The sequence below is a fragment of the Agelaius phoeniceus genome, chromosome 31, assembly GCF_051311805.1.
Source record: "Agelaius phoeniceus isolate bAgePho1 chromosome 31, bAgePho1.hap1, whole genome shotgun sequence".
NCBI lineage: Eukaryota > Metazoa > Chordata > Aves > Passeriformes > Icteridae > Agelaius > Agelaius phoeniceus.
The window spans coordinates 2,034,968-2,061,131 of NC_135295.1; the positions used below are offsets into that span (position 1 = coordinate 2,034,968).

The 26,164-nt window shown below is 56.9% G+C and overlaps 5 protein-coding genes and 9 pseudogenes across 5 annotated transcripts; 7 read left to right on the top strand and 7 right to left on the bottom strand.

The window, feature by feature from the left end:
* Positions 1-1,666: 1,666 nt before the first annotated feature.
* On the top strand, positions 1,667-2,449 carry LOC129132153 (uncharacterized). Its single transcript, XM_077191899.1, has 2 exons — positions 1,667-1,931; positions 1,995-2,449. The coding sequence occupies exons 1-2, from the start codon at positions 1,667-1,669 to the stop codon at positions 2,447-2,449; spliced, it is 720 nt and encodes a 239-aa protein (XP_077048014.1).
* A 715-nt stretch (positions 2,450-3,164) lies between these two features.
* LOC129132154 (scale keratin-like) lies at positions 3,165-3,530 on the bottom strand. Its single transcript, XM_054651167.2, has one exon. It carries the CDS (start codon positions 3,528-3,530, stop codon positions 3,165-3,167), a length of 366 nt encoding a protein of 121 aa, XP_054507142.1.
* A 3,857-nt stretch (positions 3,531-7,387) lies between these two features.
* LOC129132124 (feather keratin pseudogene) lies at positions 7,388-8,039 on the bottom strand (annotated as a pseudogene).
* A 798-nt stretch (positions 8,040-8,837) lies between these two features.
* On the top strand, positions 8,838-9,274 carry LOC129132122 (feather keratin pseudogene; annotated as a pseudogene).
* A 1,341-nt stretch (positions 9,275-10,615) lies between these two features.
* LOC129132121 (feather keratin pseudogene) lies at positions 10,616-11,052 on the bottom strand (annotated as a pseudogene).
* Positions 11,053-12,077: 1,025 nt separating this feature from the next.
* On the top strand, positions 12,078-12,514 carry LOC129132282 (feather keratin pseudogene; annotated as a pseudogene).
* Positions 12,515-14,261: 1,747 nt separating this feature from the next.
* Positions 14,262-14,698, bottom strand: LOC129132120 (feather keratin pseudogene; annotated as a pseudogene).
* A 1,029-nt stretch (positions 14,699-15,727) lies between these two features.
* LOC129132119 (feather keratin pseudogene) lies at positions 15,728-16,164 on the top strand (annotated as a pseudogene).
* Positions 16,165-17,505: 1,341 nt separating this feature from the next.
* Positions 17,506-17,942, bottom strand: LOC129132118 (feather keratin pseudogene; annotated as a pseudogene).
* Positions 17,943-18,963: 1,021 nt separating this feature from the next.
* Positions 18,964-19,400, top strand: LOC129132117 (feather keratin pseudogene; annotated as a pseudogene).
* A 1,441-nt stretch (positions 19,401-20,841) lies between these two features.
* Positions 20,842-21,207, bottom strand: LOC129132281 (scale keratin-like). The gene has a single exon (XM_054651327.2). It carries the CDS (start codon positions 21,205-21,207, stop codon positions 20,842-20,844), a length of 366 nt encoding a protein of 121 aa, XP_054507302.1.
* A 1,104-nt stretch (positions 21,208-22,311) lies between these two features.
* Positions 22,312-22,704, top strand: LOC129132305 (feather keratin 4-like). The gene has a single exon (XM_054651361.2). The coding sequence runs from the start codon at positions 22,312-22,314 to the stop codon at positions 22,702-22,704; it is 393 nt and encodes a 130-aa protein (XP_054507336.2).
* A 1,417-nt stretch (positions 22,705-24,121) lies between these two features.
* Positions 24,122-24,487, bottom strand: LOC129132307 (scale keratin-like). The gene has a single exon (XM_077192049.1). It carries the CDS (start codon positions 24,485-24,487, stop codon positions 24,122-24,124), a length of 366 nt encoding a protein of 121 aa, XP_077048164.1.
* Positions 24,488-25,336: 849 nt separating this feature from the next.
* LOC129132116 (feather keratin pseudogene) lies at positions 25,337-25,993 on the top strand (annotated as a pseudogene).
* Positions 25,994-26,164: the final 171 nt, after the last annotated feature.

A 26,164-nucleotide genomic window follows, 5' to 3' on the forward strand; every position in this document is an offset into this window, starting at 1 on the left:
TTTGATTAATAATTTCAGTGCTGGCAATGATTTAATTTTCATTCCTGAGGTCAAATTCTTTATTTTATTACCTGTTAACATGTTTGGGATGACTGTGACAAGTACATCATCTGCCATATCAAGTGCAGCTTCTTCTTAATTTATGAGGCAGCATTTTGCTGAAATATCTTAAATTTTAAGGGAGAAATTAAAGCCTGACTGCAAATTATCTGAGTTTTCAGGCTTAACTATCAATGTTCTGCAAAAAAGGGGTCTCAAACTGATGTTCTAAAGTCTCAGTTCTTGGAGTTTCACCTGTAAATATTTTGTCCATGAAATTGTGCCTCATGACACAGAGCGCTCAGCTCACGCGTCTCTGAACTGACGCTCCTGCCCCACTTTTGGGCGCTGACATTTCCGTGTTCGTGCCTAACACACCAAATATGAATTTCCTGTGGGCGCTGACAAAGCCCCTGATGGTCCTGGAAGGATCTGGAACATCCCCCAAGTGTCGCTGCCTCCGTGACATTCCAAAGCCAGCAGGCGACGGAGCAATGGAGCCCAACTTGGAATAGTTGAGTGATTAATGGCATTTGAGCTGCAAACACAGATAAAAACCCCTCACATTCCTAAAGCATTTGGAGATAATTGATATTTTCTTCATTTTTCTTATCCGTCTCCCTCTTTTTGTGCAGCTCCCGTGGATTTTTCACGGGATTCACTTGAATTTTAAAAGACGAAGTTAATTAATCTGAACTCATCGAACCCAAAGACGGCTCTCGTGATGGGGATTATTACCTCATCTTTCACCAGCTCGATGCCCTCAAGTCTGTCCTGACATGGCCTCACGCCCGTTTTTTGCGCGTGGGGAGTGGCAGTGCAAAGCCAGCAGAATTAAATCCCTCCATGTGAGGGTTGTTCTGTGTGGGACCGGAGGCACAGAGGGCGTTTTGTCCTTGTAAGCACTTTGGGAAATGTATAAAAGCTGCCACCACTCCGAGCCTCTCCATCCGCATCTCCTGAGTTATTCACCTTGGTGAACAGGGTAAGTCCGATTTGAGCTCCTCTATCCTTCTCTATCCTTCTATTTCCCCATCCAATTCTTTGATGTTATGGATTGGCAGATTTAAAAATTGTGGATCTGACAAGGCTGCTGTAGAATAAAATGTGAATTTTCACTATGCCACTTGGAATATCCATTTCCAGGCATTTTAGGTGCAATGCGTGGCTGCAAAATTTAAAAATATCCGAGTGATCATTCCCACTTTGTGGGAATATAAGGGAAAATGTTCTGGTTTGGAAGCTGAGGGCTACTTGGGAAAGGATATGAAATTACAGAAACTGCTGCTTTGTATCTGACAATTCTTAACTTCCTATAGATACATTGCTAGATTTCAGTCGGACTTAATAAATTTATAAAGAGAAAAAACCAGTTTTCCCACAGTGTAAGAAGTGTCACCCAGAGATGACACCAGATGTTTTCATCTGTGCGTGACATCTTGGGGACCTTGACAGCAGCCAGAGTCTAGAATGTGATTTTTGTGCTCAGATGAGGGTCAGATTTAGAAAGCAACAAACTCCGGGCTCTCTCACATTTTCCAAGGCAAAGCACAGGCAGAGTCAGGTAGAAATTTCTGGATCTGAAACCTTTCTCCTGCTGTGCGTTGCAGCCTCCCAGCAGAGAAGGATGTCCTACTCCAGCGAGTCCTGCGGCGTCAGCTGCCCCCGGCCCATCGCCGAGAGCTCCAACGAGCCGTGTGTGCAGCAGTGCCCCGAGTCCAGAGCCCTGATCCTGCCCCCGCCGGTGGTGGTGACCATCCCAGGCCCCGTGCTCAGCACCTGCCCCCAGGAGAGCGTTGTGGGATCGTCGGGCCCAGCCTTGCTGGGGCGTTCCTTCAGTTCCCGCAGCTCCCAGGGCTACGGGGGCTCCTTTGGGCTGGGAGGATCTGGGGGTTATGGGGGCCCCCTGGCCTTGGGGGGTTCCTCTGGCTATGGGGGCTCCTTTGGGTCTGGAGGTTATGGGGGCTCCCTGGGCTATGGGGGCTATGGGAGCTCCCGGGGCTATGGGAGTTTCTCAGGCTATGGGGGCTCCCTTGGATATGGGGGCTCCCGGGGTTATGGGGGCTCCTTTGGCCTGGGAAGCTGTGGAAGCTATGGGGGCTCCCAGGGCTATGGGGACTCCCTGGGATATGGGGGCTCCCAGGGCTATGGGGACTCCCTGGGATATGGGGGCTCCCTTGGCTACGGCCGTTCCCTGGGCTATGGAGGTGACACTGGCTATGGGGGCTCCTTTGGGGGCTATGGGGGCTCCTTTGGGGGCTATGGGGGCTCCCTTGGGGGCTATGGGGGCTCCTTTGGCAATTGCGGGAGGTCCTACAGCTCCGGCTTCTCCTCACGGGGCCTGGGCTATTCCCTGCCTGGCTCCCAGAGATGGGGCAGGTCCCGCCGCGGGAGCTGTGGGGTTTTCTAAAGCCCCCCAGGCAGTGCCAGGCCCCAGAGGCAGCGCCAGCCCGGGAGCCTGGCCCGGGCCATGGGGACACCGGGCAGGAGGCGCTGACAGTGGCAGCTGAGCATGCCCAGCAGCCCTGGGGGTGCCCTGAGCCCTCCATGCCCTCAGGATTCCCTGAGCCTTCCATCCCCGTGGGATTCCCTGAGCCCTCCATTCCCTCGGGATTCCCTGAGCCCTTCATCCCCTCTCTGTGCCCAGACCCCTCCATCCCTGGCTTATCCTGGTTCTGAGCTGGTCCCTGCTCCCAGAACCCAAGTTCTGCAACCCCTGCTGCCCCTGGGATCGCTTGGATTCCCTGCCCTTGTTTGTTGTTCTTCCCTCTGACATTAAAGCCCTGTTGGTGTAGTACAAAAGTCTCTCTGTTTTTTATTTGTCCTTGTTTTCCTCTGGGGGGATATTCCCTCTTGTGCAGGGAGGAGAGGCCAGGAGTTCCTCACTTGGCCAAGGCCCTTGGGTCTTTGTCATTTGGAAAAAGGAGGCAAAGAGACAGGGATTGGATGCAGGAAAACTTTATTGTAGCAAGGAGGGCAGGAGAGGCAGGGAGAGGGAGGGTGGGCAGGCCGGAGGCAGGCCGGGTGTCACGGGCTGCAGGAGGCCAGGGCAGCTTGTGCAGAGCTCAAGGTGTCCATGCTGGGCTGAGGCAGCAGCAGGGCCTTGGGGGCTGTTGCTGGTGGCTCTAGCAGGGCCCGCAGGTGTCCCAGAGCTTCTTGCTGTAGCGGGGCAGGGCGCAAGGGCTGCAGGCGGGAGCAGCGTAGGCTCTGCCAAAGGTGCAGAGGCCCCCCGAGGCCTGGGTGGCGCCGGCGCCGTAGAGGCCGCCCAGCCCCAGGGAGCCGCCAAAGGCCGGTGCTCCGGAGGAGCCCACCACGGCCTGCTGGGGGAAGGAGCTGAGGATGGGGCCGGGGAAGGTGACCACCACGGGCGGGGGCTGGATGAAGGCAGAGGAGTCGGGGCACTGGCGGGCGCACAGCTCGTTGCAGCTCTCAGCGATGGGCTGGGGCACAGCCACGCTGGTCCTGGGTGGGCACAGGTCATAGCAGGACATCTTGGAGTGAGAGAGATGAGGCTGAAAGGGAATTCAGAAAAACACGGGTTAGAACAGACAGGGTGATCTCCCAATTCAGCAGTGGCCTGCTCGCAGACTTGCCACAAACCCTGAGTGACCAAAGTCACACAGCCTTGCCCACCCTGCCCAGCACTGCCCCTGTGCCCTGCAGCCCCCTCAGAGCCCTGACCCCCACATCCCCAGTCCTCACAATCCCTGACCCAGTCCCTGTGCCCAGCCTGGCTCTGTCTGTCCTGGCCAAGGGGCCATAGCAGGACATCCTCCCGGGCTCAGGGTTGGTTTGCAACAGATAGAGACGTAAAAACTATAAAAACTGAGAAGATGATGAGAGAAATTTTCAACATGAGCGAAATGACTGTATTGTGATTTATGTTCAGCCTTGATCGTCATGGTCAACACCCACTGAGCACCTCAATAAAAAAATTCCTGTGTAAAACCATCCTCAGAATGACCAGACGTCATAGGCTGATCTTTGTTTGGCCTCACATGGTTGTGTCATTCAGCTTTTGGAAATGTCTACCCTGAAGAACAATATAAAAACCCCAATCCCATCTCCCATTAACTTCCCTAAAGTTGGGAAGTTAGGAAGATCTGGGAACTCCCAAATCCCACATTTCCCACTGTTTTCATTAAGAGTGATTCCAGACAGAAATGATGTAAAGCTGTTCTAAATCTCAGCATTCCTAGAGGAATCTTCCACAACTGCTCTGGTACAGGGTCTGATTAAATAAATATAAAGAAATTAAAAATTCATACTCACTTAGCTCCTCAAGGCGAATGAGCTGTGAGAAGTGTCTGGATGGACCCAGGCACTGGAGCTTATATAGAGGATCCCAACATTCCAGAGGGCTTGGAATCTTGCTTGGACTGGGGGTTCTGCCTGAAATAAATTGTTTACCAGCTTTGAGTCACAAAAGTTTGGAGTTTGTGGCAGTTCTGATTTCATTCACATTCTCCTATCGTGTGATGTCGGAGTTTCACCACCCTGATTACTTTAATCTTGGGTCTTAATTGGTGCTGGCAACTCCTGGCATCATTACAGTGACCTCACCTCTAATAGTGAATTACCATGTTCATTAAGCTGACTCCACATGTTGCTTCTTCCTTTACAATCTTGTCATGAGCTTGTCTGCTCCAAGATTTTGTAAGACTCATCTTTGGCTGACATGGACATTTTTCCTTAACAGCCCTTTAAAATTATCTGATAAATTAATTAGAAGCAGAAACCAGCTTATTCCAGAACTACCCAGGAATAAATGTGTTTTCCAGCCCTAATTAAAGAGACTTTGTTGGTCAGAGATGGATTTGAGGGGTCATGAATATCTGCTGAGATCATCCAGGGCACTCAGCAATTCCCCAATAATTTTCCATTGAGAGGAAGGCTTGGAATCAATCCCACATAAAAATCACTTTGTTTAACTAAGAAGGTGTTAGTGGAAAATTAAATTCAGCTTTAAAAGGGTCAATGGTGCTGAATGTTCCCATATCAAGTCCTGTGATTCCAATTTTGAGGAAAAACCAAAGAGGCAGCTCAAGGTTGTTCTTTAATGTCCTGGGTGCAATCTCTTATCAAGAGTGTTCTGGCCCTTCTTGAGAAAAACACTTTGTAATGATTTCACAAACATTCATTATCTGCTGTTCAACCCAGCTAATGTTCGGTGTTGTATGACATGAGTGATTTAGACATTTCACTCTTACACAACCCCAGCTGCTTTAATGTGCAGGAAACAAGGTGGTGCCTGCCATTACTTTAATTAAATCATTATTTGTGCCATTGGAAGTCAAGGGTTAATGATTAATGCAGCTCTTCTTTTCCTTCTTTAAAAAAGAATCCTGTCCATATCTGTGGTTGAATCCTCTGTGAGTTTAAGATTCCACCTTTGCTGTATTTCCCTAATTTCAAGCTATATTTTCCATTAAAAAATAAATATTTGTGTTTTTATACCTTTTTTGGGTGATTTTTCAGAGCACAACTTTTAGGTCTTCACCTGCATCCAGTGCATTTTACAGACCCTTCTTGTAATTCCTGAGAAATCTCCCCAGAAATCTGCTCTGAATTCCTATCCTGAAAACTGGTCGTTGTGGTCCAAATATTGGTTTCACGCAAATATTTTCATTTCCTCTGCAGGTGAAAAAGGATTTGGGTTTAGGTTTGTGTTTTGTTTGTTGCCCCAACAAGTTCCCCTGTATTTTCTGCAGGGGAAGGAAAAAAATTATTCTCCAAGCACAGAAAGGGATTGAGTGGTTCCCACATCTCCCAGCCTGGGGGGGATTTCCTTGCCTTGATTTATATTTTATGAAAATCTGACAGTCAGAGCAAGTTGTGCCTCATCCCTGGCACAAACTCCCTTCAAATCCAAGCCCTTTTGATGGGCTGCATCAAAACCCCTGTGGGCAGCAGGGGAGGGGAGATTCTGCCCTGCTCAGGTGAGACCTCACCTGCAGAGCTGCTCCAGCCCTGGATCCCAGCCCAGGGAGGAGCTGGAGCTGCTGGAGAGAGCCCAGAGGAGGCTCCGGGATGATCTGAGGGATGGAGCAGCTCTGCTGGGAGGAAAGGCTGAGAGAACTGGGATTATTCTGTTGGGAGAAGGGGAAGCTCTGAGGCGACCTCACTGTGGCCTTGCAGGACCTGAAGGAGCTACAAGAAACATGGGGAGAGACAATTCCCATGGGATGGGGTGACAGGAAAAGGGGGAATGTATTCAGAGGGACAGGGAGGAGGTGTAGATGGGATCTGGGGGATAAATTCTTCCCTGAGAGTGTGGGGAGGCCCTGGCACAGGATATTCCATGGCTGTCCCATCCCTGGCAGTGTCCAAGGTCAGGCTGGACAGGGCTTGCAGCAACCTGGGCTGGTGGAAGCTGTGCCTGCCCATGTTAGGGCGTGGAACGAGATGATTTTAAGATCCCTTCCCACCCCAACCATTCCATGATTCTGTGATTACCTCTCTCCACTTTGTATTAAAAACACCACGATTTCAGCATTCTCTGGACTTCAAAATTTATTTGGAAGATTCTTGTGAGGAAAAAAAACCCTCTAAGTGCAGACTTTCTGAGGAACAAGGGTTGCGAGAGCACTTGGGAAGCACTGAGCAATGATCTCTGCTCGCTGTTTTGTAGCCCTTGCATGTCCCAGGGCTGATTAACAGCACCCAAAGCAGGGAGGAGCTGCCAGGCACCTCAGCCCTGATCAGATCGTTCGTAGACGCTGGGTTTGGCCAGGCCAGGCCCTGCCCTGCCATTACTTTCCCTTTTGTGTCATCCAGGGCAGGCTGCTCCTCTCAGAGTGGCTCCAGCACTCCCAGGCCCTCTCCAGTGGCCCTCCAGACACTTAAACAACCAGAAATGGTCAAGCTGAATAGCTCTGTTATGAGCACGTAAGGCCTCAAGTGAGTACTCAGCATATTTTAAAATGACTAAAGATGAAAACGCAAAAGTTCGATGCATAAAAGATTTATTGCAGGAACAACTTGAATAAATCACAGAGAGTACAAAAGAAACCATCGGAAAAGGAGAGGTACAAAGACAATTGAAAAAATAAAGATAAATCTATTAAGTCATTCAGTTGTCAAGAAGCAGAGCTGAATAAATGCAAATATGACATGAGGTTGACATAGGCAATAAAGGTCAAAGATAGGTAAAGAACAATGAAATTTTTATACATAATAAATTCACAAAAGACATCATTAGAGATTAGACCTTCACACGGGAGACAAAGTAAAATACTAAACATAGGAAAAGACAACTTTAAAAGGAAACAGTAATGGCGGAAAAATGGAGATTAACAACTTCTAGATTCTTCCATTGCTGACAGATAAAAAAGAGGCCAGGATGAGTCTAGCAGGGCCCGCAGGTGTCCCAGAGCTTCTTGCTGTAGCGGGGCAGGGCGCAAGGGCTGCAGGCGGGAGCAGCGTAGGCTCTGCCAAAGGTGCAGAGGCCGCCCGAGGCCTGGGTGGCGCCGGCGCCGTAGAGGCCGCCCAGCCCCAGGGAGCCGCCAAAGGCCGGTGCTCCGGAGGAGCCCACCACGGCCTGCTGGGGGAAGGAGCTGAGGATGGGGCCGGGGAAGGTGACCACCACAGGCGGGGGCTGGATGAAGGCAGAGGAGTCGGGGCACTGGCGGGCGCACAGCTCGTTGCAGCTCTCAGCGATGGGCTGGGGCACAGCCACGCTGGTCCTGGGCGGGCACAGCTCCGTGCTGCTCCTGGGTGGGCACAGGTCGTAGCAGGACATCTTGCAGTGGGATGCGAGGGTGCTCTGCAAGAGAGGGCAGCCATGGCAGGAGAGCAGCCCAGGGCAGCACTCAAAGGGGCCACAGGGGCTGGAGCAGGGAGCCGCCAGCAGAAGCGCTGGCACACTTACCCTTGTTCCCGAGCAGGAGAAGGTGGCCAGGGCACTGCTTGGTGCAGTCTGGCCCAGGCAGGGCTTTTATAGCAGCCCTGGCATTGCTCAGCTCCAGCCTGGCCAATCTGCACAGGGGACACTCCCTCATGCTGCTGCTGCTGCTGCTGCTGCTGCTGCTGACACCACGGCTGTGCGGCCCCTGCCCCTCCCTGAGTCAGCATCCCCCAGGTGCCAGCCCAGCACATCCCGCTGCCCAACTGATCTTGTCCTTCGTGCCATGTCAGATCCTTGATAGCAGGGATGGCACCCAGCAATGGGTTAGAGGAACACCTGTCAGGGGCTGGAGCATGAGGCACAGGAGTGGCAGGAACCTTCACCTGTGCTGTGAGTGGCATCACAGCACAGCCCAGCAGAACCAGACCCCATCTGCGTGGAGTCAGTGCCCAGGGGCTTCCAGGACACTGGGAACAAAGATGACTCCTTCATAGGCCAAAGAGCAGAGATGTCCATCTGGCCCAGGCTGATTCCAGCCCTGCCCCACCCATTTGGACCATTAAAATTCTTCCTGCAGCCCATTGCTGGGTGCCATCCCAGCTATCAAGGATCTGACGTGGCAGGAAGGACAAGATGGCTGGGGCAGTGGGATGTGCTGGGCTGGCACCTGGGGGATGCTGACTCAGGGAGGGGCAGGGGCCGCACAGCCCTGGTGTCAGCAGCAGCAGCAGCAGCAGCATGAGGGAGTGTCCCCTGTGCAGATTGGCCAGGCTGGAGCTGAGCAATGCCGGGGCTGCTATAAAAGCCCTGCCTGGGCCAGACTGGAGCAAGCAGTGCCCTGGCCACCTTCTCCTCTCCAGGAACAAGGGTAAGTGTGCCAGCGCTTCTGCTGGCGGCTCCCTGCTCCAGCCCCTGTGGCCCCTTGGGCGCTGCCCTGGGCTGCTCTCCTGCCATGGCTGCCCTCTCTTGCAGAGCACCCTCGCATCCCACTGCAAGATGTCCTGCTACGACCTGTGCCCACCCAGGACCAGCGCGGAGCTGTGCCCGCCCAGGACCAGCGTGGCTGTGCCCCAGCCCATCGCTGAGAGCTGCAACGAGCTGTGCGCCCGCCAGTGCCCCGACTCCTCTGCCTTCATCCAGCCCCCGCCCGTGGTGGTCACCTTCCCCGGCCCCATCCTCAGCTCCTTCCCCCAGCAGGCCGTGGTGGGCTCCTCTGGAGCACCGGCCTTTGGCGGCTCCCTGGGGCTGGGCGGCCTCTACGGCGCCGGCGCCACCCAGGCCTCGGGGGGCCTCTGCACCTTTGGCAGAGCCTACGCTGCTCCCGCCTGCAGCCCTTGCGCCCTGCCCCGCTACAGCAAGAAGCTCTGGGACACCTGCGGGCCCTGCTAGAGCCACCAGCAACAGCCCCCAAGGCCCTGACGCCGCCTCAGCCCAGCATGGACACCTTGAGCTCTGCACAAGCTGCCCTGGCCTCCTGCAGCCCGTGACACCCGGCCTGCCTCTGGCGTGCCCACCCTCCCTCTCCCTGCCTCTCCTGCCCTTCTTGCTGCAATAAAGTTTTCCTGCATCCAATCTCTGTCTCTTTGCCTCCTTTCCTGGAGTCATGGATATCCCTGGGGGAAGGGGGAATTCTGTGAGTGGGAAGGGAAATGGTGTTGGGGAATGATCGGGGCTGTGGAAAATGGAAGGGGATGGGGATGGAAAGGACAAATTGGAAGATGACAGAGGATTGTGACCTAGAGAAGAAAATGAAATCGAACGGGAAAGCGAATCAGAAGATAAAGTACCGTTGGAAGGCTTTGGCCTAGAGGGAGGACGAAAAGGAGAAGGAGAAAGAGAAAATGAGACAGAATGTGACAAAGAAGTATAAAAAAACAACAAGAGCAAGAAGTAGAGAAAGAGAAAGAGAGCGAGAAAGAAAGAGAAAGAAAGAAGAAACTGATGATGGGGAAATTTTATGTATAGAGTGTAGGGATGGGCAAGTTTCTTTCTGATTTCAGGCCATGCTCATTTAGCAAAGCCAAGATCGATACAGAGGGGCTGGAGCTCTGACAGCCTCTTCCCCTGGATGACTCCCAGCTCTGGGAACAGTCCTACTCTTTGCCAGCATGGCAGCAGGTCTGGAAAGGCCCCTGGTGTCATGGCCTGCAAGAGTGTATTTGTATGTTTTGAGGCAGAATGCTCAGAGCTCCTTGTCCTTGTCTTTGGCCTCGGCCTCGGCCTTGTCCTTGTCCTTGTCCTTGTCCTTGTCCTTGTCCTTGTCCTTGTCCTTGTCCTTCACCTTCTCCTTCTCCTTTTCCTTCCTCTTCTTCTTCTTAAACTTATGTGACACATTCCCACTAGTCTCCTTCATATCGATCCACTTCTACTTTGATGACATTTCCTTTTCAAATCTAACTGCCAATAAAATATTCCCTCTTCTATTTTACGGTTGCTGTTCACTTCCATTTTCAGTTTGCCCAGGAACACCATTTCCCCTCCCACTCCCAGAATTCCCCATTCCCAAGTGTCTTCATGACTCCTGACAAAGAGGCAAAGAGACAGAGATTGGATGCAGGAAAACTTTATTGCAGCAAGAAGGGCAGGAGAGGCAGGGAGAGAGAGGGTGGGCAGGCCGGAGGCAGGCCGGGTGTCACGGGCTGCAGGAGGCCAGGGCAGCTTGTGCAGAGCTCAAGGTGTCCATGCTGGGCCGAGGCGGCGTCAGGGCCTTGGGGGCTGTTGCTGGTGGCTCTAGCAGGGCCCGCAGGTGTCCCAGAGCTTCTTGCTGTAGCGGGGCAGGGCGCAAGGGCTGCAGGCGGGAGCAGCGTAGGCTCTGCCAAAGGTGCAGAGGCCCCCCGAGGCCTGGGTGGCGCCGGCGCCGTAGAGGCCGCCCAGCCCCAGGGAGCCGCCAAAGGCCGGTGCTCCGGAGGAGCCCACCACGGCCTGCTGGGGGAAGGAGCTGAGGATGGGGCCGGGGAAGGTGACCACCACGGGCGGGGGCTGGATGAAGGCAGAGGAGTCGGGGCACTGGCGGGCGCACAGCTCGTTGCAGCTCTCAGCGATGGGCTGGGGCACAGCCACGCTGGTCCTGGGCGGGCACAGCTCCGCGCTGGTCCTGGGTGGGCACAGGTCGTAGCAGGACATCTTGCAGTGGGATGCGAGGGTGCTCTGCAAGAGAGGGCAGCCATGGCAGGAGAGCAGCCCCGGGCAGCGCCCAAGGGGCCACAGGGGCTGGAGCAGGGAGCCGCCAGCAGAAGCGCTGGCACACTTACCCTTGTTCCTGGAGAGGAGAAGGTGGCCAGGGCACTGCTTGCTCCAGTCTGGCCCAGGCAGGGCTTTTATAGCAGCCCCGGCATTGCTCAGCTCCAGCCTGGCCAATCTGCACAGGGGACACTCCCTCATGCTGCTGCTGCTGACACCAGGGCTGTGCGGCCCCTGCCCCTCCCTGAGTCAGCATCCCCCAGGTGCCAGCCCAGCACATCCCGCTGCCCCAGCCATCTTGTCCTTCCTGCCACGTCAGATCCTTGATAGCAGGGATGGCACCCAGCAATGGGCTCCAGGAAGAACTTTGAAGGTCCAAATGGGTGGGGCAGGGCTGGAATCAGCCTGGGCCAGATGGACATCTCTGCTCTTTGGCCTATGAAGATCAAGCCTGACAGGAGCAGTCTTTGTTCCCAGTGTCCTGGAAGCCCCTGGGCACTGACTCCACGCAGATGGGGTCTGGTTCTGCTGGGCTGTGCTGTGATGCACAGATGCCCTCCATGGTGAAGGTTCCTGCCACTCCTGTGCCTCATGCTCCAGCCTCTGACAGGTGTTCCTCTAACCCATTGCTGGGTGCCATCCCTGCTATCAAGGATCTGATGTGGCAGGAAGGACAGGATGGCTGGGGCAGTGGGATGTGCTGGGCTGGTACCTGGGGGATGCTGACTCAGGGAGGGGCAGGGGCCGCACAGCCGTGGTGTCAGCAGCAGCAGCAGCAGCAGCAGCAGCAGCATGAGGGAGTGTCCCCTGTGCAGATTGGCCAGGCTGGAGCTGAGCAATGCCGGGGCTGCTATAAAAGCCCTGCCTGGGCCAGACTGGAGCAAGCAGTGCCCTGGCCACCTTCTCCTCTCCAGGAACAAGGGTAAGTGTGCCAGCGCTTCTGCTGGCGGCTCCCTGCTCCAGCCCCGGCCCCTGTGGCCCCTTGGGTGCTGCCCGGGGCTGCTCTCCTGCCATGGCTGCCCTCTCTTGCAGAGCACCCTCGCATCCCACTGCAAGATGTCCTGCTACGACCTGTGCCCACCAAGGAGCAGCACGGAGCTGTGCCCACCCAGGACCAGCGTGGCTGTGCCCCAGCCCATCGCTGAGAGCTGCAACGAGCTGTGCGCCCGCCAGTGCCCCGACTCCTCTGCCTTCATCCAGCCCCCGCCCGTGGTGGTCACCTTCCCCGGCCCCATCCTCAGCTCCTTCCCCCAGCAGGCCGTGGTGGGCTCCTCCGGAGCACCGGCCTTTGGCGGCTCCCTGGGGCTGGGCGGCCTCTATGGCGCCGGCGCCACCCAGGCCTCGGGGGGCCTCTGCACCTTTGGCAGAGCCTACGCTGCTCCCGCCTGCAGCCCTTGCGCCCTGCCCCGCTACAGCAAGAAGCTCTGGGACACCTGCGGGCCCTGCTAGAGCCACCAGCAACAGCCTCCAAGGCCCTGACGCCGCCTCAGCCCAGCATGGACACCTTGAGCTCTGCACAAGCTGCCCTGGCCTCCTGCAGCCCGTGACACCCGGCCTGCCTCCGGCCTGCCCACCCGCTCTCTCCCTGCCTCTCCTGCCCTCCTTGGTACAATAAAGTTTTCCTGCATCCAATCCCTGTCTCTTTGCCTCCTTTGCTGGAGTCATGGATATCCCTGGGGAAGGGGGAATTCCAAGAGTGGGAGGGGAAATGGTGTTGGGGATGGTTGGGGCAATGGAAGACTGAAGGGGAAGGGGAAAGAGATGGAGGACAGGGTCCGAGGAGAGGAATTTGGGCAAGAAATGGAATCAAAATGGAGTCCGAATCAAAAGATAGCTAATCTTTGGAAGCGGTTTGTTTCGGAGAAGGAGGAGAAGGAGAAGGGGAAGGAGAAGTAGGATGAAGAGAAGACGAAGAAAGAGAAAGAAGAAGGAAAGAAAGAAAGAAAGAAAGAAAGAAAGAAAGAAAGAAAGAAAGAAAGAAAGAAAGAAAGAAAGAAAGAAAGAAAGAAAGAAAGAAAGAAAGAAAGAAAGAAAGAAAGAAAGAAAGAAAGAAAGAAAGAAAGAAAGAAAGAAAGAAAGAAAGAAAGAAAGAAAGAAAGAAAGAAAGAAAGAAAGAAAGAAAGAAAGAAAGAAAGAAAGAAAGAAAGAAAGAAAGAAAGAAAGTAGGACAAGAAGAACAAAAAGGTTGAGAAGGAGAAAGGGAATGAGAAGTAGGATGAAGAGAAGAAGAAGAAAGAGGAGAAGGAGGATAAGAAGAGGAAAGGGAATTCAAAGAAGAAAGACAAGATGAAGTAGAAGGAGAAGAAGAAAGAGAAGATGGGAAAGAAGGATTTGGACAAATATTAAGATGACAGGCTAAGACGTAGCAGGGGGAGGAGAAGGATTAGAAGAGAAGAAAATTTAATGTACAGGGAAGAGTAATGGGGAAGTCTCTCTTTGACTTCAGGCCCAGATCCTTTAGCAGAGCCATGGTGGCTCAGACGGGCTGGAGCTCTGGTAGCCTTTACCCGGGAATGGCTCCAAGCTCCATTGCCAACCCCACTCTTGGCCAACACAACTGCACATGGGTAAGAGCTCCTGGTCTCATGGCCAGCAAGTTGGGGGATCTGTCTCTCTTCAGGCAGAATGCTCAGAATTCCTTGTGCTTGTGCTTTTCCTTGTCCTTGACCTTGTTGTTGTCGTTGTCCTTCACCTTCTCCTCCTCGTCTCCTTCTCCTCCTTCTCCCTCTATTTCTCATCCTGTGTCTAATTCTCCTTCTCCTAGTTCTCTCTCTTCTAACATCTCTGTTTCCCAAAGTTCTCCTTCATATGCTTCCACTTCCACTCTGATTTCAATTTCATCTCCACTTCAACCTCCGATGACCATTCACATTTTCTGTATAACTTAACCATTCCTCTTAGATTTTCCATTCCCTGTGGCCATCCCAGCATCAGCAATTCCCCTCCAGCACTTGAAAACGTCCCATTCCATGTGGCCTTTGTGACTTGGCAAAAGGAGGCCAAGAGACAGAGATTGGATGCAGGAAAAGTTTATTGTAGCAAGAAGGGCAGGAGAGGCAGGGAGAGGGAGGGTGGGCAGGCCGGAGGCAGGCCGGGTGTCACGGGCTGCAGGAGGCCAGGGCAGCTTGTGCAGAGCTCAAGGTGTCCATGCTGGGCTGAGGCAGCGTCAGGGCCTTGGGGGCTGTTGCTGGTGGCTCTAGCAGGGCCCGCAGGTGTCCCAGAGCTTCTTGCTGTAGCGGGGCAGGGCGCAAGGGCTGCAGGCGGGAGCAGCGTAGGCTCTGCCAAAGGTGCAGAGGCCCCCCGAGGCCTGGGTGGCGCCGGCGCCGTAGAGGCCGCCCAGCCCCAGGGAGCCGCCAAAGGCCGGTGCTCCGGAGGAGCCCACCACGGCCTGCTGGGGGAAGGAGCTGAGGATGGGGCCGGGGAAGGTGACCACCACGGGCGGGGGCTGGATGAAGGCAGAGGAGTCGGGGCACTGGCGGGCGCACAGCTCGTTGCAGCTCTCAGCGATGGGCTGGGGCACAGCCACGCTGGTCCTGGGCGGGCACAGCTCCGCGCTGGTCCTGGGTGGGCACAGGTCGTAGCAGGACATCTTGCAGTGGGATGCGAGGGTGCTCTGCAAGAGAGGGCAGCCATGGCAGGAGAGCAGCCCAGGGCAGCGCCCAAGGGGCCACAGGGGCTGGAGCAGGGAGCCGCCAGCAGAAGCGCTGGCACACTTACCCTTGTTCCTGGAGAGGAGAAGGTGGCCAGGGCACTGCTTGCTCCAGTCTGGCCCAGGCAGGGCTTTTATAGCAGCCCCGGCATTGCTCAGCTCCAGCCTGGCCAATCTGCACAGGGGACACTCCCTGATGCTGCTGCTGCTGCTGCTGCTGCTGACACCAAGGCTGTGCGGCCCCTGCCCCTCCCTGAGTCAGCATCCCCCAGGTGCCAGCCCAGCACATCCCGCTGCCCCGGCCATCTTGTCCTTCCTGCCACGTCAGATCCTTGATAGCAGGGATGGCACAAAGCAATGGACTCTGGCAACTCCTGAAAAGGCCTGGAGAATCTTGGGCAGGAATTTCAGGTGTCTTCTCCATGGAGGGCATCTCCGCATCACAGAAAAGCCCAGCAGAACCCGACCACATATCCTGCAATCAGTCAGCCCAGGGGCTTCCATGCGGTTTGGAACAAAAACTACTCCTGTCAGGCCTGATCATCATAGGGCAAAAAGTCGAGGTGTCCATCTGGCCCAAGCTGATTCCAGCCCTGCCCCACCCATTGGGACCATTACAGGTGCTCCTGCAGCCCATTGCTGGGTGCCATCCCTGCTATCAAGGATCTGACGTGGCAGGAAGGACAAGATGGCTGGGGCAGCGGGATGTGCTGGGCTGGCACCTGGGGGATGTTGACTCAGGGAGGGGCAGGGGCCGCACAGCCCTGGTGTCAGCAGCAGCAGCAGCAGCAGCAGCAGCATGAGGGAGTGTCCCCTGTGCAGATTGGCCAGGCTGGAGCTGAGCAATGCCGGGGCTGTTATAAAAGCCCTGCCTGGGCCAGACTGGAGCAAGCAGTGCCCTGGCCACCTTCTCCTCTCCAGGAACAAGGGTAAGTGTGCCAGCGCTTCTGCTGGCGGCTCCCTGCTCCAGCCCCTGTGGCCCCTTGGGCGCTGCCCTGGGCTGCTCTCCTGCCATGGCTGCCCTCTCTTGCAGAGCACCCTCGCATCCCACTGCAAGATGTCCTGCTACGACCTGTGCCCACCCAGGACCAGCGCGGAGCTGTGCCCGCCCAGGACCAGCGTGGCTGTGCCCCAGCCCATCGCTGAGAGCTGCAACGAGCTGTGCGCCCGCCAGTGCCCCGACTCCTCTGCCTTCATCCAGCCCCCGCCCGTGGTGGTCACCTTCCCCGGCCCCATCCTCAGCTCCTTCCCCCAGCAGGCCGTGGTGGGCTCCTCCGGAGCACCGGCCTTTGGCGGCTCCCTGGGGCTGGGCGGCCTCTACGGTGCCGGCGCCACCCAGGCCTCGGGGGGCCTCTGCACCTTTGGCAGAGCCTACGCTGCTCCCGCCTGCAGCCCTTGCGCCCTGCCCCGCTACAGCAAGAAGCTCTGGGACACCTGCGGGCCCTGCTAGAGCCACCAGCAACAGCCTCCAAGGCCCTGACGCCGCCTCAGCCCAGCATGGACACCTTGAGCTCTGCACAAGCTGCCCTGGCCTCCTGCAGCCCGTGACACCCGGCCTGCCTCCAGCCTGCCCACCCTCCCTCTCCCTGCCTCTCCTGCCCTCCTTGGTACAATAAAGTTTTCCTGCATCCAATCTCTGTCTCTTTGCCTCTTTGTCAGGAGTCATGAAGACACTTGGGAATGGGGAATTCTGGGAGTGGGAGGGGAAATGGTGTTCCTGGGCAAACTGAAAATGGAAGTGAACAGCAACCGTAAAATAGAAGAGGGAATATTTTATTGGCAGTTAGATTTGAAAAGGAAATGTCATCAAAGTAGAAGTGGATCGATATGAAGGAGACTAGTGGGAATGTGTCACATAAGTTTAAGAAGAAGAAGAGGAAGGAAAAGGAGAAGGAGAAGGTGAAGGACAAGGACAAGGACAAGGACAAGGACAAGGACAAGGACAAGGACAAGGACAAGGCCGAGGCCGAGGCCAAAGACAAGGACAAGGAGCTCTGAGCATTCTGCCTCAAAACATACAAATACACTCTTGCAGGCCATGACACCAGGGGCCTTTCCAGACCTGCTGCCATGCTGGCAAAGAGTAGGACTGTTCCCAGAGCTGGGAGTCATCCAGGGGAAGAGGCTGTCAGAGCTCCAGCCCCTCTGTATCGATCTTGGCTTTGCTAAATGAGCATGGCCTGAAATCAGAAAGAAACTTGCCCATCCCTACACTCTATACATAAAATTTCCCCATCATCAGTTTCTTCTTTCTTTCTCTTTCTTTCTCGCTCTCTTTCTCTTTCTCTACTTCTTGCTCTTGTTGTTTTTTTATACTTCTTTGTCACATTCTGTCTCATTTTCTCTTTCTCCTTCTCCTTTTCGTCCTCCCTCTAGGCCAAAGCCTTCCAACGGTACTTTATCTTCTGATTCGCTTTCCCGTTCGATTTCATTTTCTTCTCTAGGTCACAATCCTCTGTCATCTTCCAATTTGTCCTTTCCATCCCCATCCCCTTCCATTTTCCACAGCCCCGATCATTCCCCAACACCATTTCCCTTCCCACTCACAGAATTCCCCCTTCCCCCAGGGATATCCATGACTCCAGGAAAGGAGGCAAAGAGACAGAGATTGGATGCAGGAAAACTTTATTGCAGCAAGAAGGGCAGGAGAGGCAGGGAGAGGGAGGGTGGGCACGCCAGAGGCAGGCCGGGTGTCACGGGCTGCAGGAGGCCAGGGCAGCTTGTGCAGAGCTCAAGGTGTCCATGCTGGGCTGAGGCGGCGTCAGGGCCTTGGAGGCTGTTGCTGGTGGCTCTAGCAGGGCCCGCAGGTGTCCCAGAGCTTCTTGCTGTAGCGGGGCAGGGCGCAAGGGCTGCAGGCGGGAGCAGCGTAGGCTCTGCCAAAGGTGCAGAGGCCCCCCGAGGCCTGGGTGGCGCCGGCGCCGTAGAGGCCGCCCAGCCCCAGGGAGCCGCCAAAGGCCGGTGCTCCAGAGGAGCCCACCACGGCCTGCTGGGGGAAGGAGCTGAGGATGGGGCCGGGGAAGGTGACCACCACGGGCGGGGGCTGGATGAAGGCAGAGGAGTCGGGGCACTGGCGGGCGCACAGCTCGTTGCAGCTCTCAGCGATGGGCTGGGGCACAGCCACGCTGGTCCTGGGTGGGCACAGCTCCGTGCTGCTCCTTGGTGGGCACAGGTCGTAGCAGGACATCTTGCAGTGGGATGCGAGGGTGCTCTGCAAGAGAGGGCAGCCATGGCAGGAGAGCAGCCCAGGGCAGCGCCCAAGGGGCCACAGGGGCTGGAGCAGGGAGCCGCCAGCAGAAGCGCTGGCACACTTACCCTTGTTCCTGGAGAGGAGAAGGTGGCCAGGGCACTGCTTGCTCCAGTCTGGCCCAGGCAGGGCTTTTATAGCAGCCCCGGCATTGCTCAGCTCCAGCCTGGCCAATCTGCACAGGGGACACTCCCTCATGCTGCTGCTGCTGCTGCTGCTGCTGACACCAAGGCTGTGCGGCCCCTGCCCCTTCCTGAGTCAGCATCCCCCAGGTGCCAGCCCAGCACATCCCCCTGCCCCAGCCATCTTGTCCTTCCTGCCACGTCAGATCCTTGATAGCAGGGATGGCACCCAGCAATGGGCTGCAGGAGCACCTGTAATGGTCCCAATGGGTGGGGCAGGGCTGGAATCAGCCTGGGCCAGATGGACATCTCTGCTCTTTGGCCTATGAAGATCAAGACAGGAGCAGTCTTTGTTCCCAGTGTCCTGGAAGCCCCTGGGCACTGACTCCACGCAGATGGGGTCTGGTTCTGCTGGGCTGTGCTGTGATGCACAGATGCCCTCCATGGTGAAGGTTCCTGCCACTCCTGTGCCTCATGCTCCAGCCTCTGACAGGTGTTCCTGTAACGCATTGCTGGGTGCCATCCCTGCTATCAACGATCTGATGTGGCAGGAAGGACAAGATGGTTGGGGCAGCGGGATGTGCTGGGCTGGCACCTGGGGGATGCTGACTCAGGGAGGGGCAGGGGCAACACAGCCCTGGTGTCAGCAGCAGCAGCAGCAGCAGCAGCATGAGGGAGTGTCCCCTGTGCAGATTGGCCAGGCTGGAGCTGAGCAATGCCGGGGCTGCTATAAAAGCCCTGCCTGGGCCAGACTGGAGCAAGCAGTGCCCTGGCCACCTTCTCCTCTCCAGGAACAAGGGTAAGTGTGCCAGCGCTTCTGCTGGCGGCTCCCTGCTCCAGCCCCTGTGGCCCCTTGGGCGCTGCCCTGGGCTGCTCTCCTGCCATGGCTGCCCTCTCTTGCAGAGCACCCTCGCATCCCACTGCAAGATGTCCTGCTACGACCTGTGCCCACCAAGGAGCAGCACGGAGCTGTGCCCGCCCAGGACCAGCGTGGCTGTGCCCCAGCCCATCGCTGAGAGCTGCAACGAGCTGTGCGCCCGCCAGTGCCCCGACTCCTCTGCCTTCATCCAGCCCCCGCCCGTGGTGGTCACCTTCCCCGGCCCCATCCTCAGCTCCTTCCCCCAGCAGGCCGTGGTGGGCTCCTCCGGAGCACCGGCCTTTGGCGGCTCCCTGGGGCTGGGCGGCCTCTACGGCGCCGGCGCCACCCAGGCCTCGGGGGGCCTCTGCACCTTTGGCAGAGCCTACGCTGCTCCCGCCTGCAGCCCTTGCGCCCTGCCCCGCTACAGCAAGAAGCTCTGGGACACCTGCGGGCCCTGCTAGAGCCACCGGCAACAGCCCCCAAGGCCGTGACGCCGCCTCAGCCCAGCATGGACACCTTGAGCTCTGCACAAGCTGCCCTGGCCTCCTGCAGCCCATGACACCCGGCCTGCCTCCAGCCTGCCCACCCTCCCTCTCCCTGCCTCTCCTGCCCTCCTTGGTACAATAAAGTTTTCCTGCATCCAATCTCTGTCTCTTGGCCTCCTTTTGCCAATTCATGAAGACTCCTTGGAATGGAACTTTTTTCAAGTGCGGGAGGGGAATTGCTGATGCTGGGATGGCCACAGGGAATGGAAAATCTAAGAGGAATGGTTAAGTTATACAGAAAATGTGAATGGTCATCGGAGGTTGAAGTGGAGATGAAATTGAAATCAGAGTGGAAGTGGAAGCATATGAAGGAGAACTTTGGGAAACAGAGATGTTAGAAGAGAGAGAACTAGGAGAAGGAGAATTAGACACAGGATGAGAAATAGAGGGAGAAGGAGAAGAAGGAGAAGGAGGAGGAGAAGGTGAAGGAGAAAGTGAAGGACAAGGACAAGGAAAAGCACAAGCACAAGCACAAGCACAAGCACAAGGAACTCTGAGCATTCTGCCTGAAGGGAGACAGATCCCCCAACTTGCTGGCCATGAGACCAGGAGCTCTTACCCATGTGCAGTTCTGTTGGCCAAGAGTGGGGTTGGCAATGGAGCTTGGAGCCATTCCCGGGTAAAGGCTACCAGAGCTCCAGCCCGTCTGAGCCACCATGGCTCTGCTAAAGGATCTGGGCCTGAAGTCAAAGAGAGACTTCCCCATTACTCTTCCCTGTACATTAAATTTTCTTGTCTTCTAATCCTTCTCCTCCCCCTGCTACGTCTTAGTCTGTCATCTTAATATTTGTCCAAATCCTTCTTTCCCATCTTCTCTTTCTTCTTCTCCTTCTACTTCATCTTGTCTTTCTTTGAATCCTCTTTCCTCTTCTTATCCTCCTTCTCTTTCTTCTTCTTCTTCTCTTCATCCTACTTCTCCTTCTCCTTCTCCTTCTCCTCCTTCTCCTCCTTCACCTAAACAAACTAGATTAGCTATCTTTTGATTCGGACTCCATTTTGATTCCATTTCTTGCCCAAATTCCTCTCCTCGGTCCCTGTCCTCCATCTCTTTCCCCTTCCCCTTCAGTCTTCCATTGCCCCAACCATCCCCAACACCATTTCCCCTCCCACTCTTGGAATTCCCCCTTCCCCAGGGATATCCATGACTCCAGCAAAGGAGGCAAAGAGACAGGGATTGGATGCAGGAAAACTTTATTGTACCAAGGCGGGCAGGAGAGGCAGGGAGAGAGCGGGTGGGCAGGCCGGAGGCAGGCCGGGTGTCACGGGCTGCAGGAGGCCAGGGCAGCTTGTGCAGAGCACATGGTGTCCATGCTGGGCCAAGGCAGCAGCAGGGCCTTGGGGGCTGTTGCTGGTGGCTCTAGCAGGGCCCGCAGGTGTCCCAGAGCTTCTTGCTGTAGCGGGGCAGGGCGCAAGGGCTGCAGGCGGGAGCAGCGTAGGCTCTGCCAAAGGTGCAGAGGCCCCCCGAGGCCTGGGTGGCGCCGGCGCCGTAGAGGCCGCCCAGCCCCAGGGAGCCGCCAAAGGCCGGTGCTCCGGAGGAGCCCACCACGGCCTGCTGGGGGAAGGAGCTGAGGATGGGGCCGGGGAAGGTGACCACCACGGGCGGGGGCTGGATGAAGGCAGAGGAGTCGGGGCACTGGCGGGCGCACAGCTCGTTGCAGCTCTCAGCGATGGGCTGGGGCACAGCCACGCTGGTCCTGGGTGGGCACAGGTCGTAGCAGGACATCTTGCAGTGGGATGCGAGGGTGCTCTGCAAGAGAGGGCAGCCATGGCAGGAGAGCAGCCCAGGGCAGCACCCAAGGGGCCACAGGGGCTGGAGCAGGGAGCCGCCAGCAGAAGCGCTGGCACACTTACCCTTGTTCCTGGAGAGGAGAAGGTGGCCAGGGCACTGCTTGGTGCAGTCTGGCCCAGGCAGGGCTTTTATAGCAGCCCCGGCATTGCTCAGCTCCAGCCTGGCCAATCTGCACAGGGGACACTCCCTCATGCTGCTGCTGCTGCTGCTGCTGACACCAAGGCTGTGCGGCCCCTGCCCCTCCCTGAGTCAGCATCCCCCAGGTACCAGCCCAGCACATCCCGCTGCCCCAGCCATCTTCTCCTTCCTGACACCTCAGACACTTCAGAGCCAGGATGGAACCGAGGAATCGGCTCCAGGAACATCTGTAAAGGGCTAGAGCATCTAGGGTAGCGGTAGCAGGAGCCTTCACTGTGGAAGGCATTTGTGCATGACCAGGCAGTCCAAGTGAACCAGACCACATCTGCCGACCTGCAGTGTCCAAGGGCTTCCACGAGGCTGGGAACAAAAACATTACCTGATCTTCATAGTGTGAGGATGAGAGATGTCCATCTGGCCCAGGCTGATTCCAGCCCTGCCCCACCCATTTGGACCATTACAGGTGTTCCTGCAGCCCATTGCTGGGTGCCATCCCTGCTATCAAGGATCTGACGTGGCAGGAAGGACAAGATGGCTGGGGCAGCGGGATGTGCTGGGCTGGCACCTGGGGGATGCTGACTCAGGGAGGGGCAGGGGCCACACAGCCCTGGTGTCAGCAGCAGCAGCAGCAGCAGCAGCAGCATCAGGGAGTGTCCCCTGTGCAGATTGGCCAGGCTGGAGCTGAGCAATGCCGGGGCTGCTATAAAAGCCCTGCCTGGGCCAGACTGGAGCAAGCAGTGCCCTGGCCACCTTCTCCTCTCCAGGAACAAGGGTAAGTGTGCCAGCGCTTCTGCTGGCGGCTCCCTGCTCCAGCCCCTGTGGCCCCTTGGGCGCTGCCCTGGGCTGCTCTCCTGCCATGGCTGCCCTCTCTTGCAGAGCACCCTCGCATCCCACTGCAAGATGTCCTGCTACGACCTGTGCCCACCAAGGAGCAGCACGGAGCTGTGCCCACCCAGGACCAGCGTGGCTGTGCCCCAGCCCATCGCTGAGAGCTGCAACGAGCTGTGCGCCCGCCAGTGCCCCGACTCCTCTGCCTTGATCCAGCCCCCGCCCGTGGTGGTCACCTTCCCCGGCCCCATCCTCAGCTCCTTCCCCCAGCAGGCCGTGGTGGGCTCCTCCGGAGCACCGGCCTTTGGCGGCTCCCTGGGGCTGGGCGGCCTCTATGGCGCCGGCGCCACCCAGGCCTCGGGGGGCCTCTGCACCTTTGGCAGAGCCTACGCTGCTCCCGCCTGCAGCCCTTGCGCCCTGCCCCGCTACAGCAAGAAGCTCTGGGACACCTGTGGGCCCTGCTAGAGCCACCAGCAACAGCCCCCAAGGCCCTGACGCCGCCTCGGCCCAGCATGGACACCTTGAGCTCTGCACAAGCTGCCCTGGCTTCCTGCAGCCCGTGACACCCGGCCTGCCTCCGGCCTGCCCACCCTCCCTCTCCCTGCCTCTCTTGCCCTTCTTGCTACAATAAAGTTTTCCTGCATCCAATCCCTGTCTCTTTGCCTCCTTTTCTGGAGTCATGGATATCCCTGGGGAAGCGGGAATTCCAAGACGGTGAGGGGAAATGGTGTTGGGGAATAATCGGGGCTATGGAAAATGGAAGGGGAAGGGGATGGAAAAGACCAATTGGAAGAGGACAGATTGTGATCTAGAGAGGAAAATGAAATCAAACGGGGCTGCGAATCAGAAGATAAGGTACTGTTGGATGGGTTTGGCCTAGAGAGAGGATGAAAATAAGAAGGAGAAGGAGATGGAGAAAATGAGACAGAATGTGACAAAGAAATATTAAAAAAGAAGAAGAGCAAGAAGTAGAGAAAGAGAGAAAGAGAGAGAGAAAGAAAGAGAAGAAAGAGAAAGAAAGAGAAAGAACGAGAAAGAAATAAAAAGAGAAAGATAGAGAAAGAACTAAAAAGAGAAAGAAAGAGAAAGAAAGAAGAAACTGATGATGGGGAAATTTCATGTATAGAGTGTAGTGATGGGCAAGTTTCTTTCTGATTTCAGGCCATGCTCATTTAACAAAGCCAAGATTGATCCAGAGGCGCTGGAGCTCTGACAGCCTCTTCCCCTGGATGACTCCTAGCTCTGGGAACAGTCCTACTCTTTGCCAGCATGGCAGCAGGTCTGTAAAGGCCCCTGGTGTCATGGCCTGCAAGAGCGTGTTTGTATGTTTTGAGGCAGAATGCTCAGAGATCCTTGTCCTTGTCTTTGGCCTTGTCTTTATCCTTGGCCTTGTCCTTGTCGTTCCCCTTCTCCTTCTCCTTCTCCTTCTCCTTCTCCTTCTCCTTCTCCTTCTCCTTCTCCTTCTCCTTCAACTTATTTGACACATTCCCACTAGTCTCCTTCATATCGATCCACTTCTACTTTGAAGCCATTTCCTTTTCAACTTTAACTGCCAATAAAATATTCCCTCTTCTCTTTTACAGTTGCTGTCCCGTTCCATTTTCAGTTTGCCCAGGATCACCATTTCCCCTCCCACTCCCAGAATTCCCCATTCCCAAGTGTCATCATGATTCCAGAAAAAGAGGCAAAGAAACAGAGATTGGATGCAGGAAAACTTTATTGTAGCAAGAAGGGCAGGAGAGGCAGGGAGAGAGAGGGTGGGCAGGCCAGAGGCAGGCCGGGTGTCACGGGCTGCAGGAGGCCAGGGCAGCTTGTGCAGAGCTCAAGTTGTCCATGCTGGGCCGAGGCGGCGTCAGGGCCTTGGGGGCTGTTGCTGGTGGCTCTAGCAGGGCCCGCAGGTGTCCCAGAGCTTCTTGCTGTAGCGGGGCAGGGCGCAAGGGCTGCAGGCGGGAGCAGCGTAGGCTCTGCCAAAGGTGCAGAGGCCCCCCGAGGCCTGGGTGGCGCCGGCGCCGTAGAGGCCGCCCAGCCCCAGGGAGCCGCCAAAGGCCGGTGCTCCGGAGGAGCCCACCACGGCCTGCTGGGGGAAGGAGCTGAGGATGGGGCCGGGGAAGGTGACCACCACGGGCGGGGGCTGGATGAAGGCAGAGGAGTCGGGGCACTGGCGGGCGCACAGCTCGTTGCAGCTCTCAGCGATGGGCTGGGGCACAGCCACGCTGGTCCTGGGTGGGCACAGGTCGTAGCAGGACATCTTGCAGTGGGATGCGAGGGTGCTCTGCAAGAGAGGGCAGCCATGGCAGGAGAGCAGCCCAGGGCAGCGCCCAAGGGGCCACAGGGGCTGGAGCAGGGAGCCGCCAGCAGAAGCGCTGGCACACTTACCCTTGTTCCTGGAGAGGAGAAGGTGGCCAGGGCACTGCTTGCTCCAGTCTGGCCCAGGCAGGGCTTTTATAGCAGCCCTGGCATTGCTCAGCTCCAGCCTGGCCAATCTGCACAGGGGACACTCCCTGATGCTGCTGCTGCTGCTGACACCAGGGCTGTGCGGCCCCTGCCCCTCCCTGAGTCAGCATCCCCCAGGTGCCAGCCCAGCACATCCCGCTGCCCCAGCCATCTTGTCCTTCCTGCCACGTCAGATCCTTGATAGCAGGGATGGCACCCAGCAATGGGCTGCAGGAAGAACTTTGATGGTCCAAATGGGTGGGGCAGCGTTGGAATCAGCCTGGGCCAGATGGACATCTCTGCTCTTTGGCCTATGAAGATCAAGCCTGACAGGAGCAGTCTTTGTTCCCAGTGTCCTGGAAGCCCCTGGGCTCTGACTCCACGCAGATGGGGTCTGGTTCTGCTGGGCTGTGCTGTGATGCACAGATGCCCTCCATGGTGAAGGTTCCTGCCACTCCTGCACCTCATGCTCCAACCCCTGTCAGGTATTCCTCTAATGTACTCCTGGGTGCCATCCCTGCTATCAAGGATCTGACGTGGCAGGAAGGAGAAGATGGCTGGGGCAGCGGGATGTGCTGGGCTGGCACCTGGGGGATGCTGACTCAGGAAGGGGCAGGGGCCGCACAGCCCTGGTGTCAGCAGCAGCAGCAGCAGCAGCAGCAGCATGAGGGAGTGTCCCCTGTGCAGATTGGCCAGGCTGGAGCTGAGCAATGCCGGGGCTGCTATAAAAGCCCTGCCTGGGCCAGACTGGAGCAAGCAGTGCCCTGGTCACCTTCTCCTGCTCGGGAACAAGGGTAAGTGTGCCAGCGCTTCTGCTGGCGGCTCCCTGCTCCAGCCCCGGCCCCTGTGGCCCCTTGGGCGCTGCCCTGGGCTGCTCTCCTGCCATGGCTGCCCTCTCTTGCAGAGCACCCTCGCATCCCACTGCAAGATGTCCTGCTACGACCTGTGCCCACCCAGGAGCAGCACGGAGCTGTGCCCGCCCAGGACCAGCGTGGCTGTGCCCCAGCCCATCGCTGAGAGCTGCAACGAGCTGTGCGCCCGCCAGTGCCCCGACTCCTCTGCCTTCATCCAGCCCCCGCCCGTGGTGGTCACCTTCCCCGGCCCCATCCTCAGCTCCTTCCCCCAGCAGGCCGTGGTGGGCTCCTCCGGAGCACCGGCCTTTGGCGGCTCCCTGGGGCTGGGCGGCCTCTACGGCGCCGGCGCCACCCAGGCCTCGGGGGGCCTCTGCACCTTTGGCAGAGCCTACGCTGCTCCCGCCTGCAGCCCTTGCGCCCTGCCCCGCTACAGCAAGAAGCTCTGGGACACCTGCGGGCCCTGCTAGAGCCACCAGCAACAGCCCCCAAGGCCCTGACGCCGCCTCAGCCCAGCATGGACACCTTGAGCTCTGCACAAGCTGCCCTGGCCTCCTGCAGCCCGTGACACCCGGCCTGCCTTCGGCCTGCCCACCCTTCCTCTCCCTGCCTCTCCTGCCCTTCTTGCTACAATAAAGTTT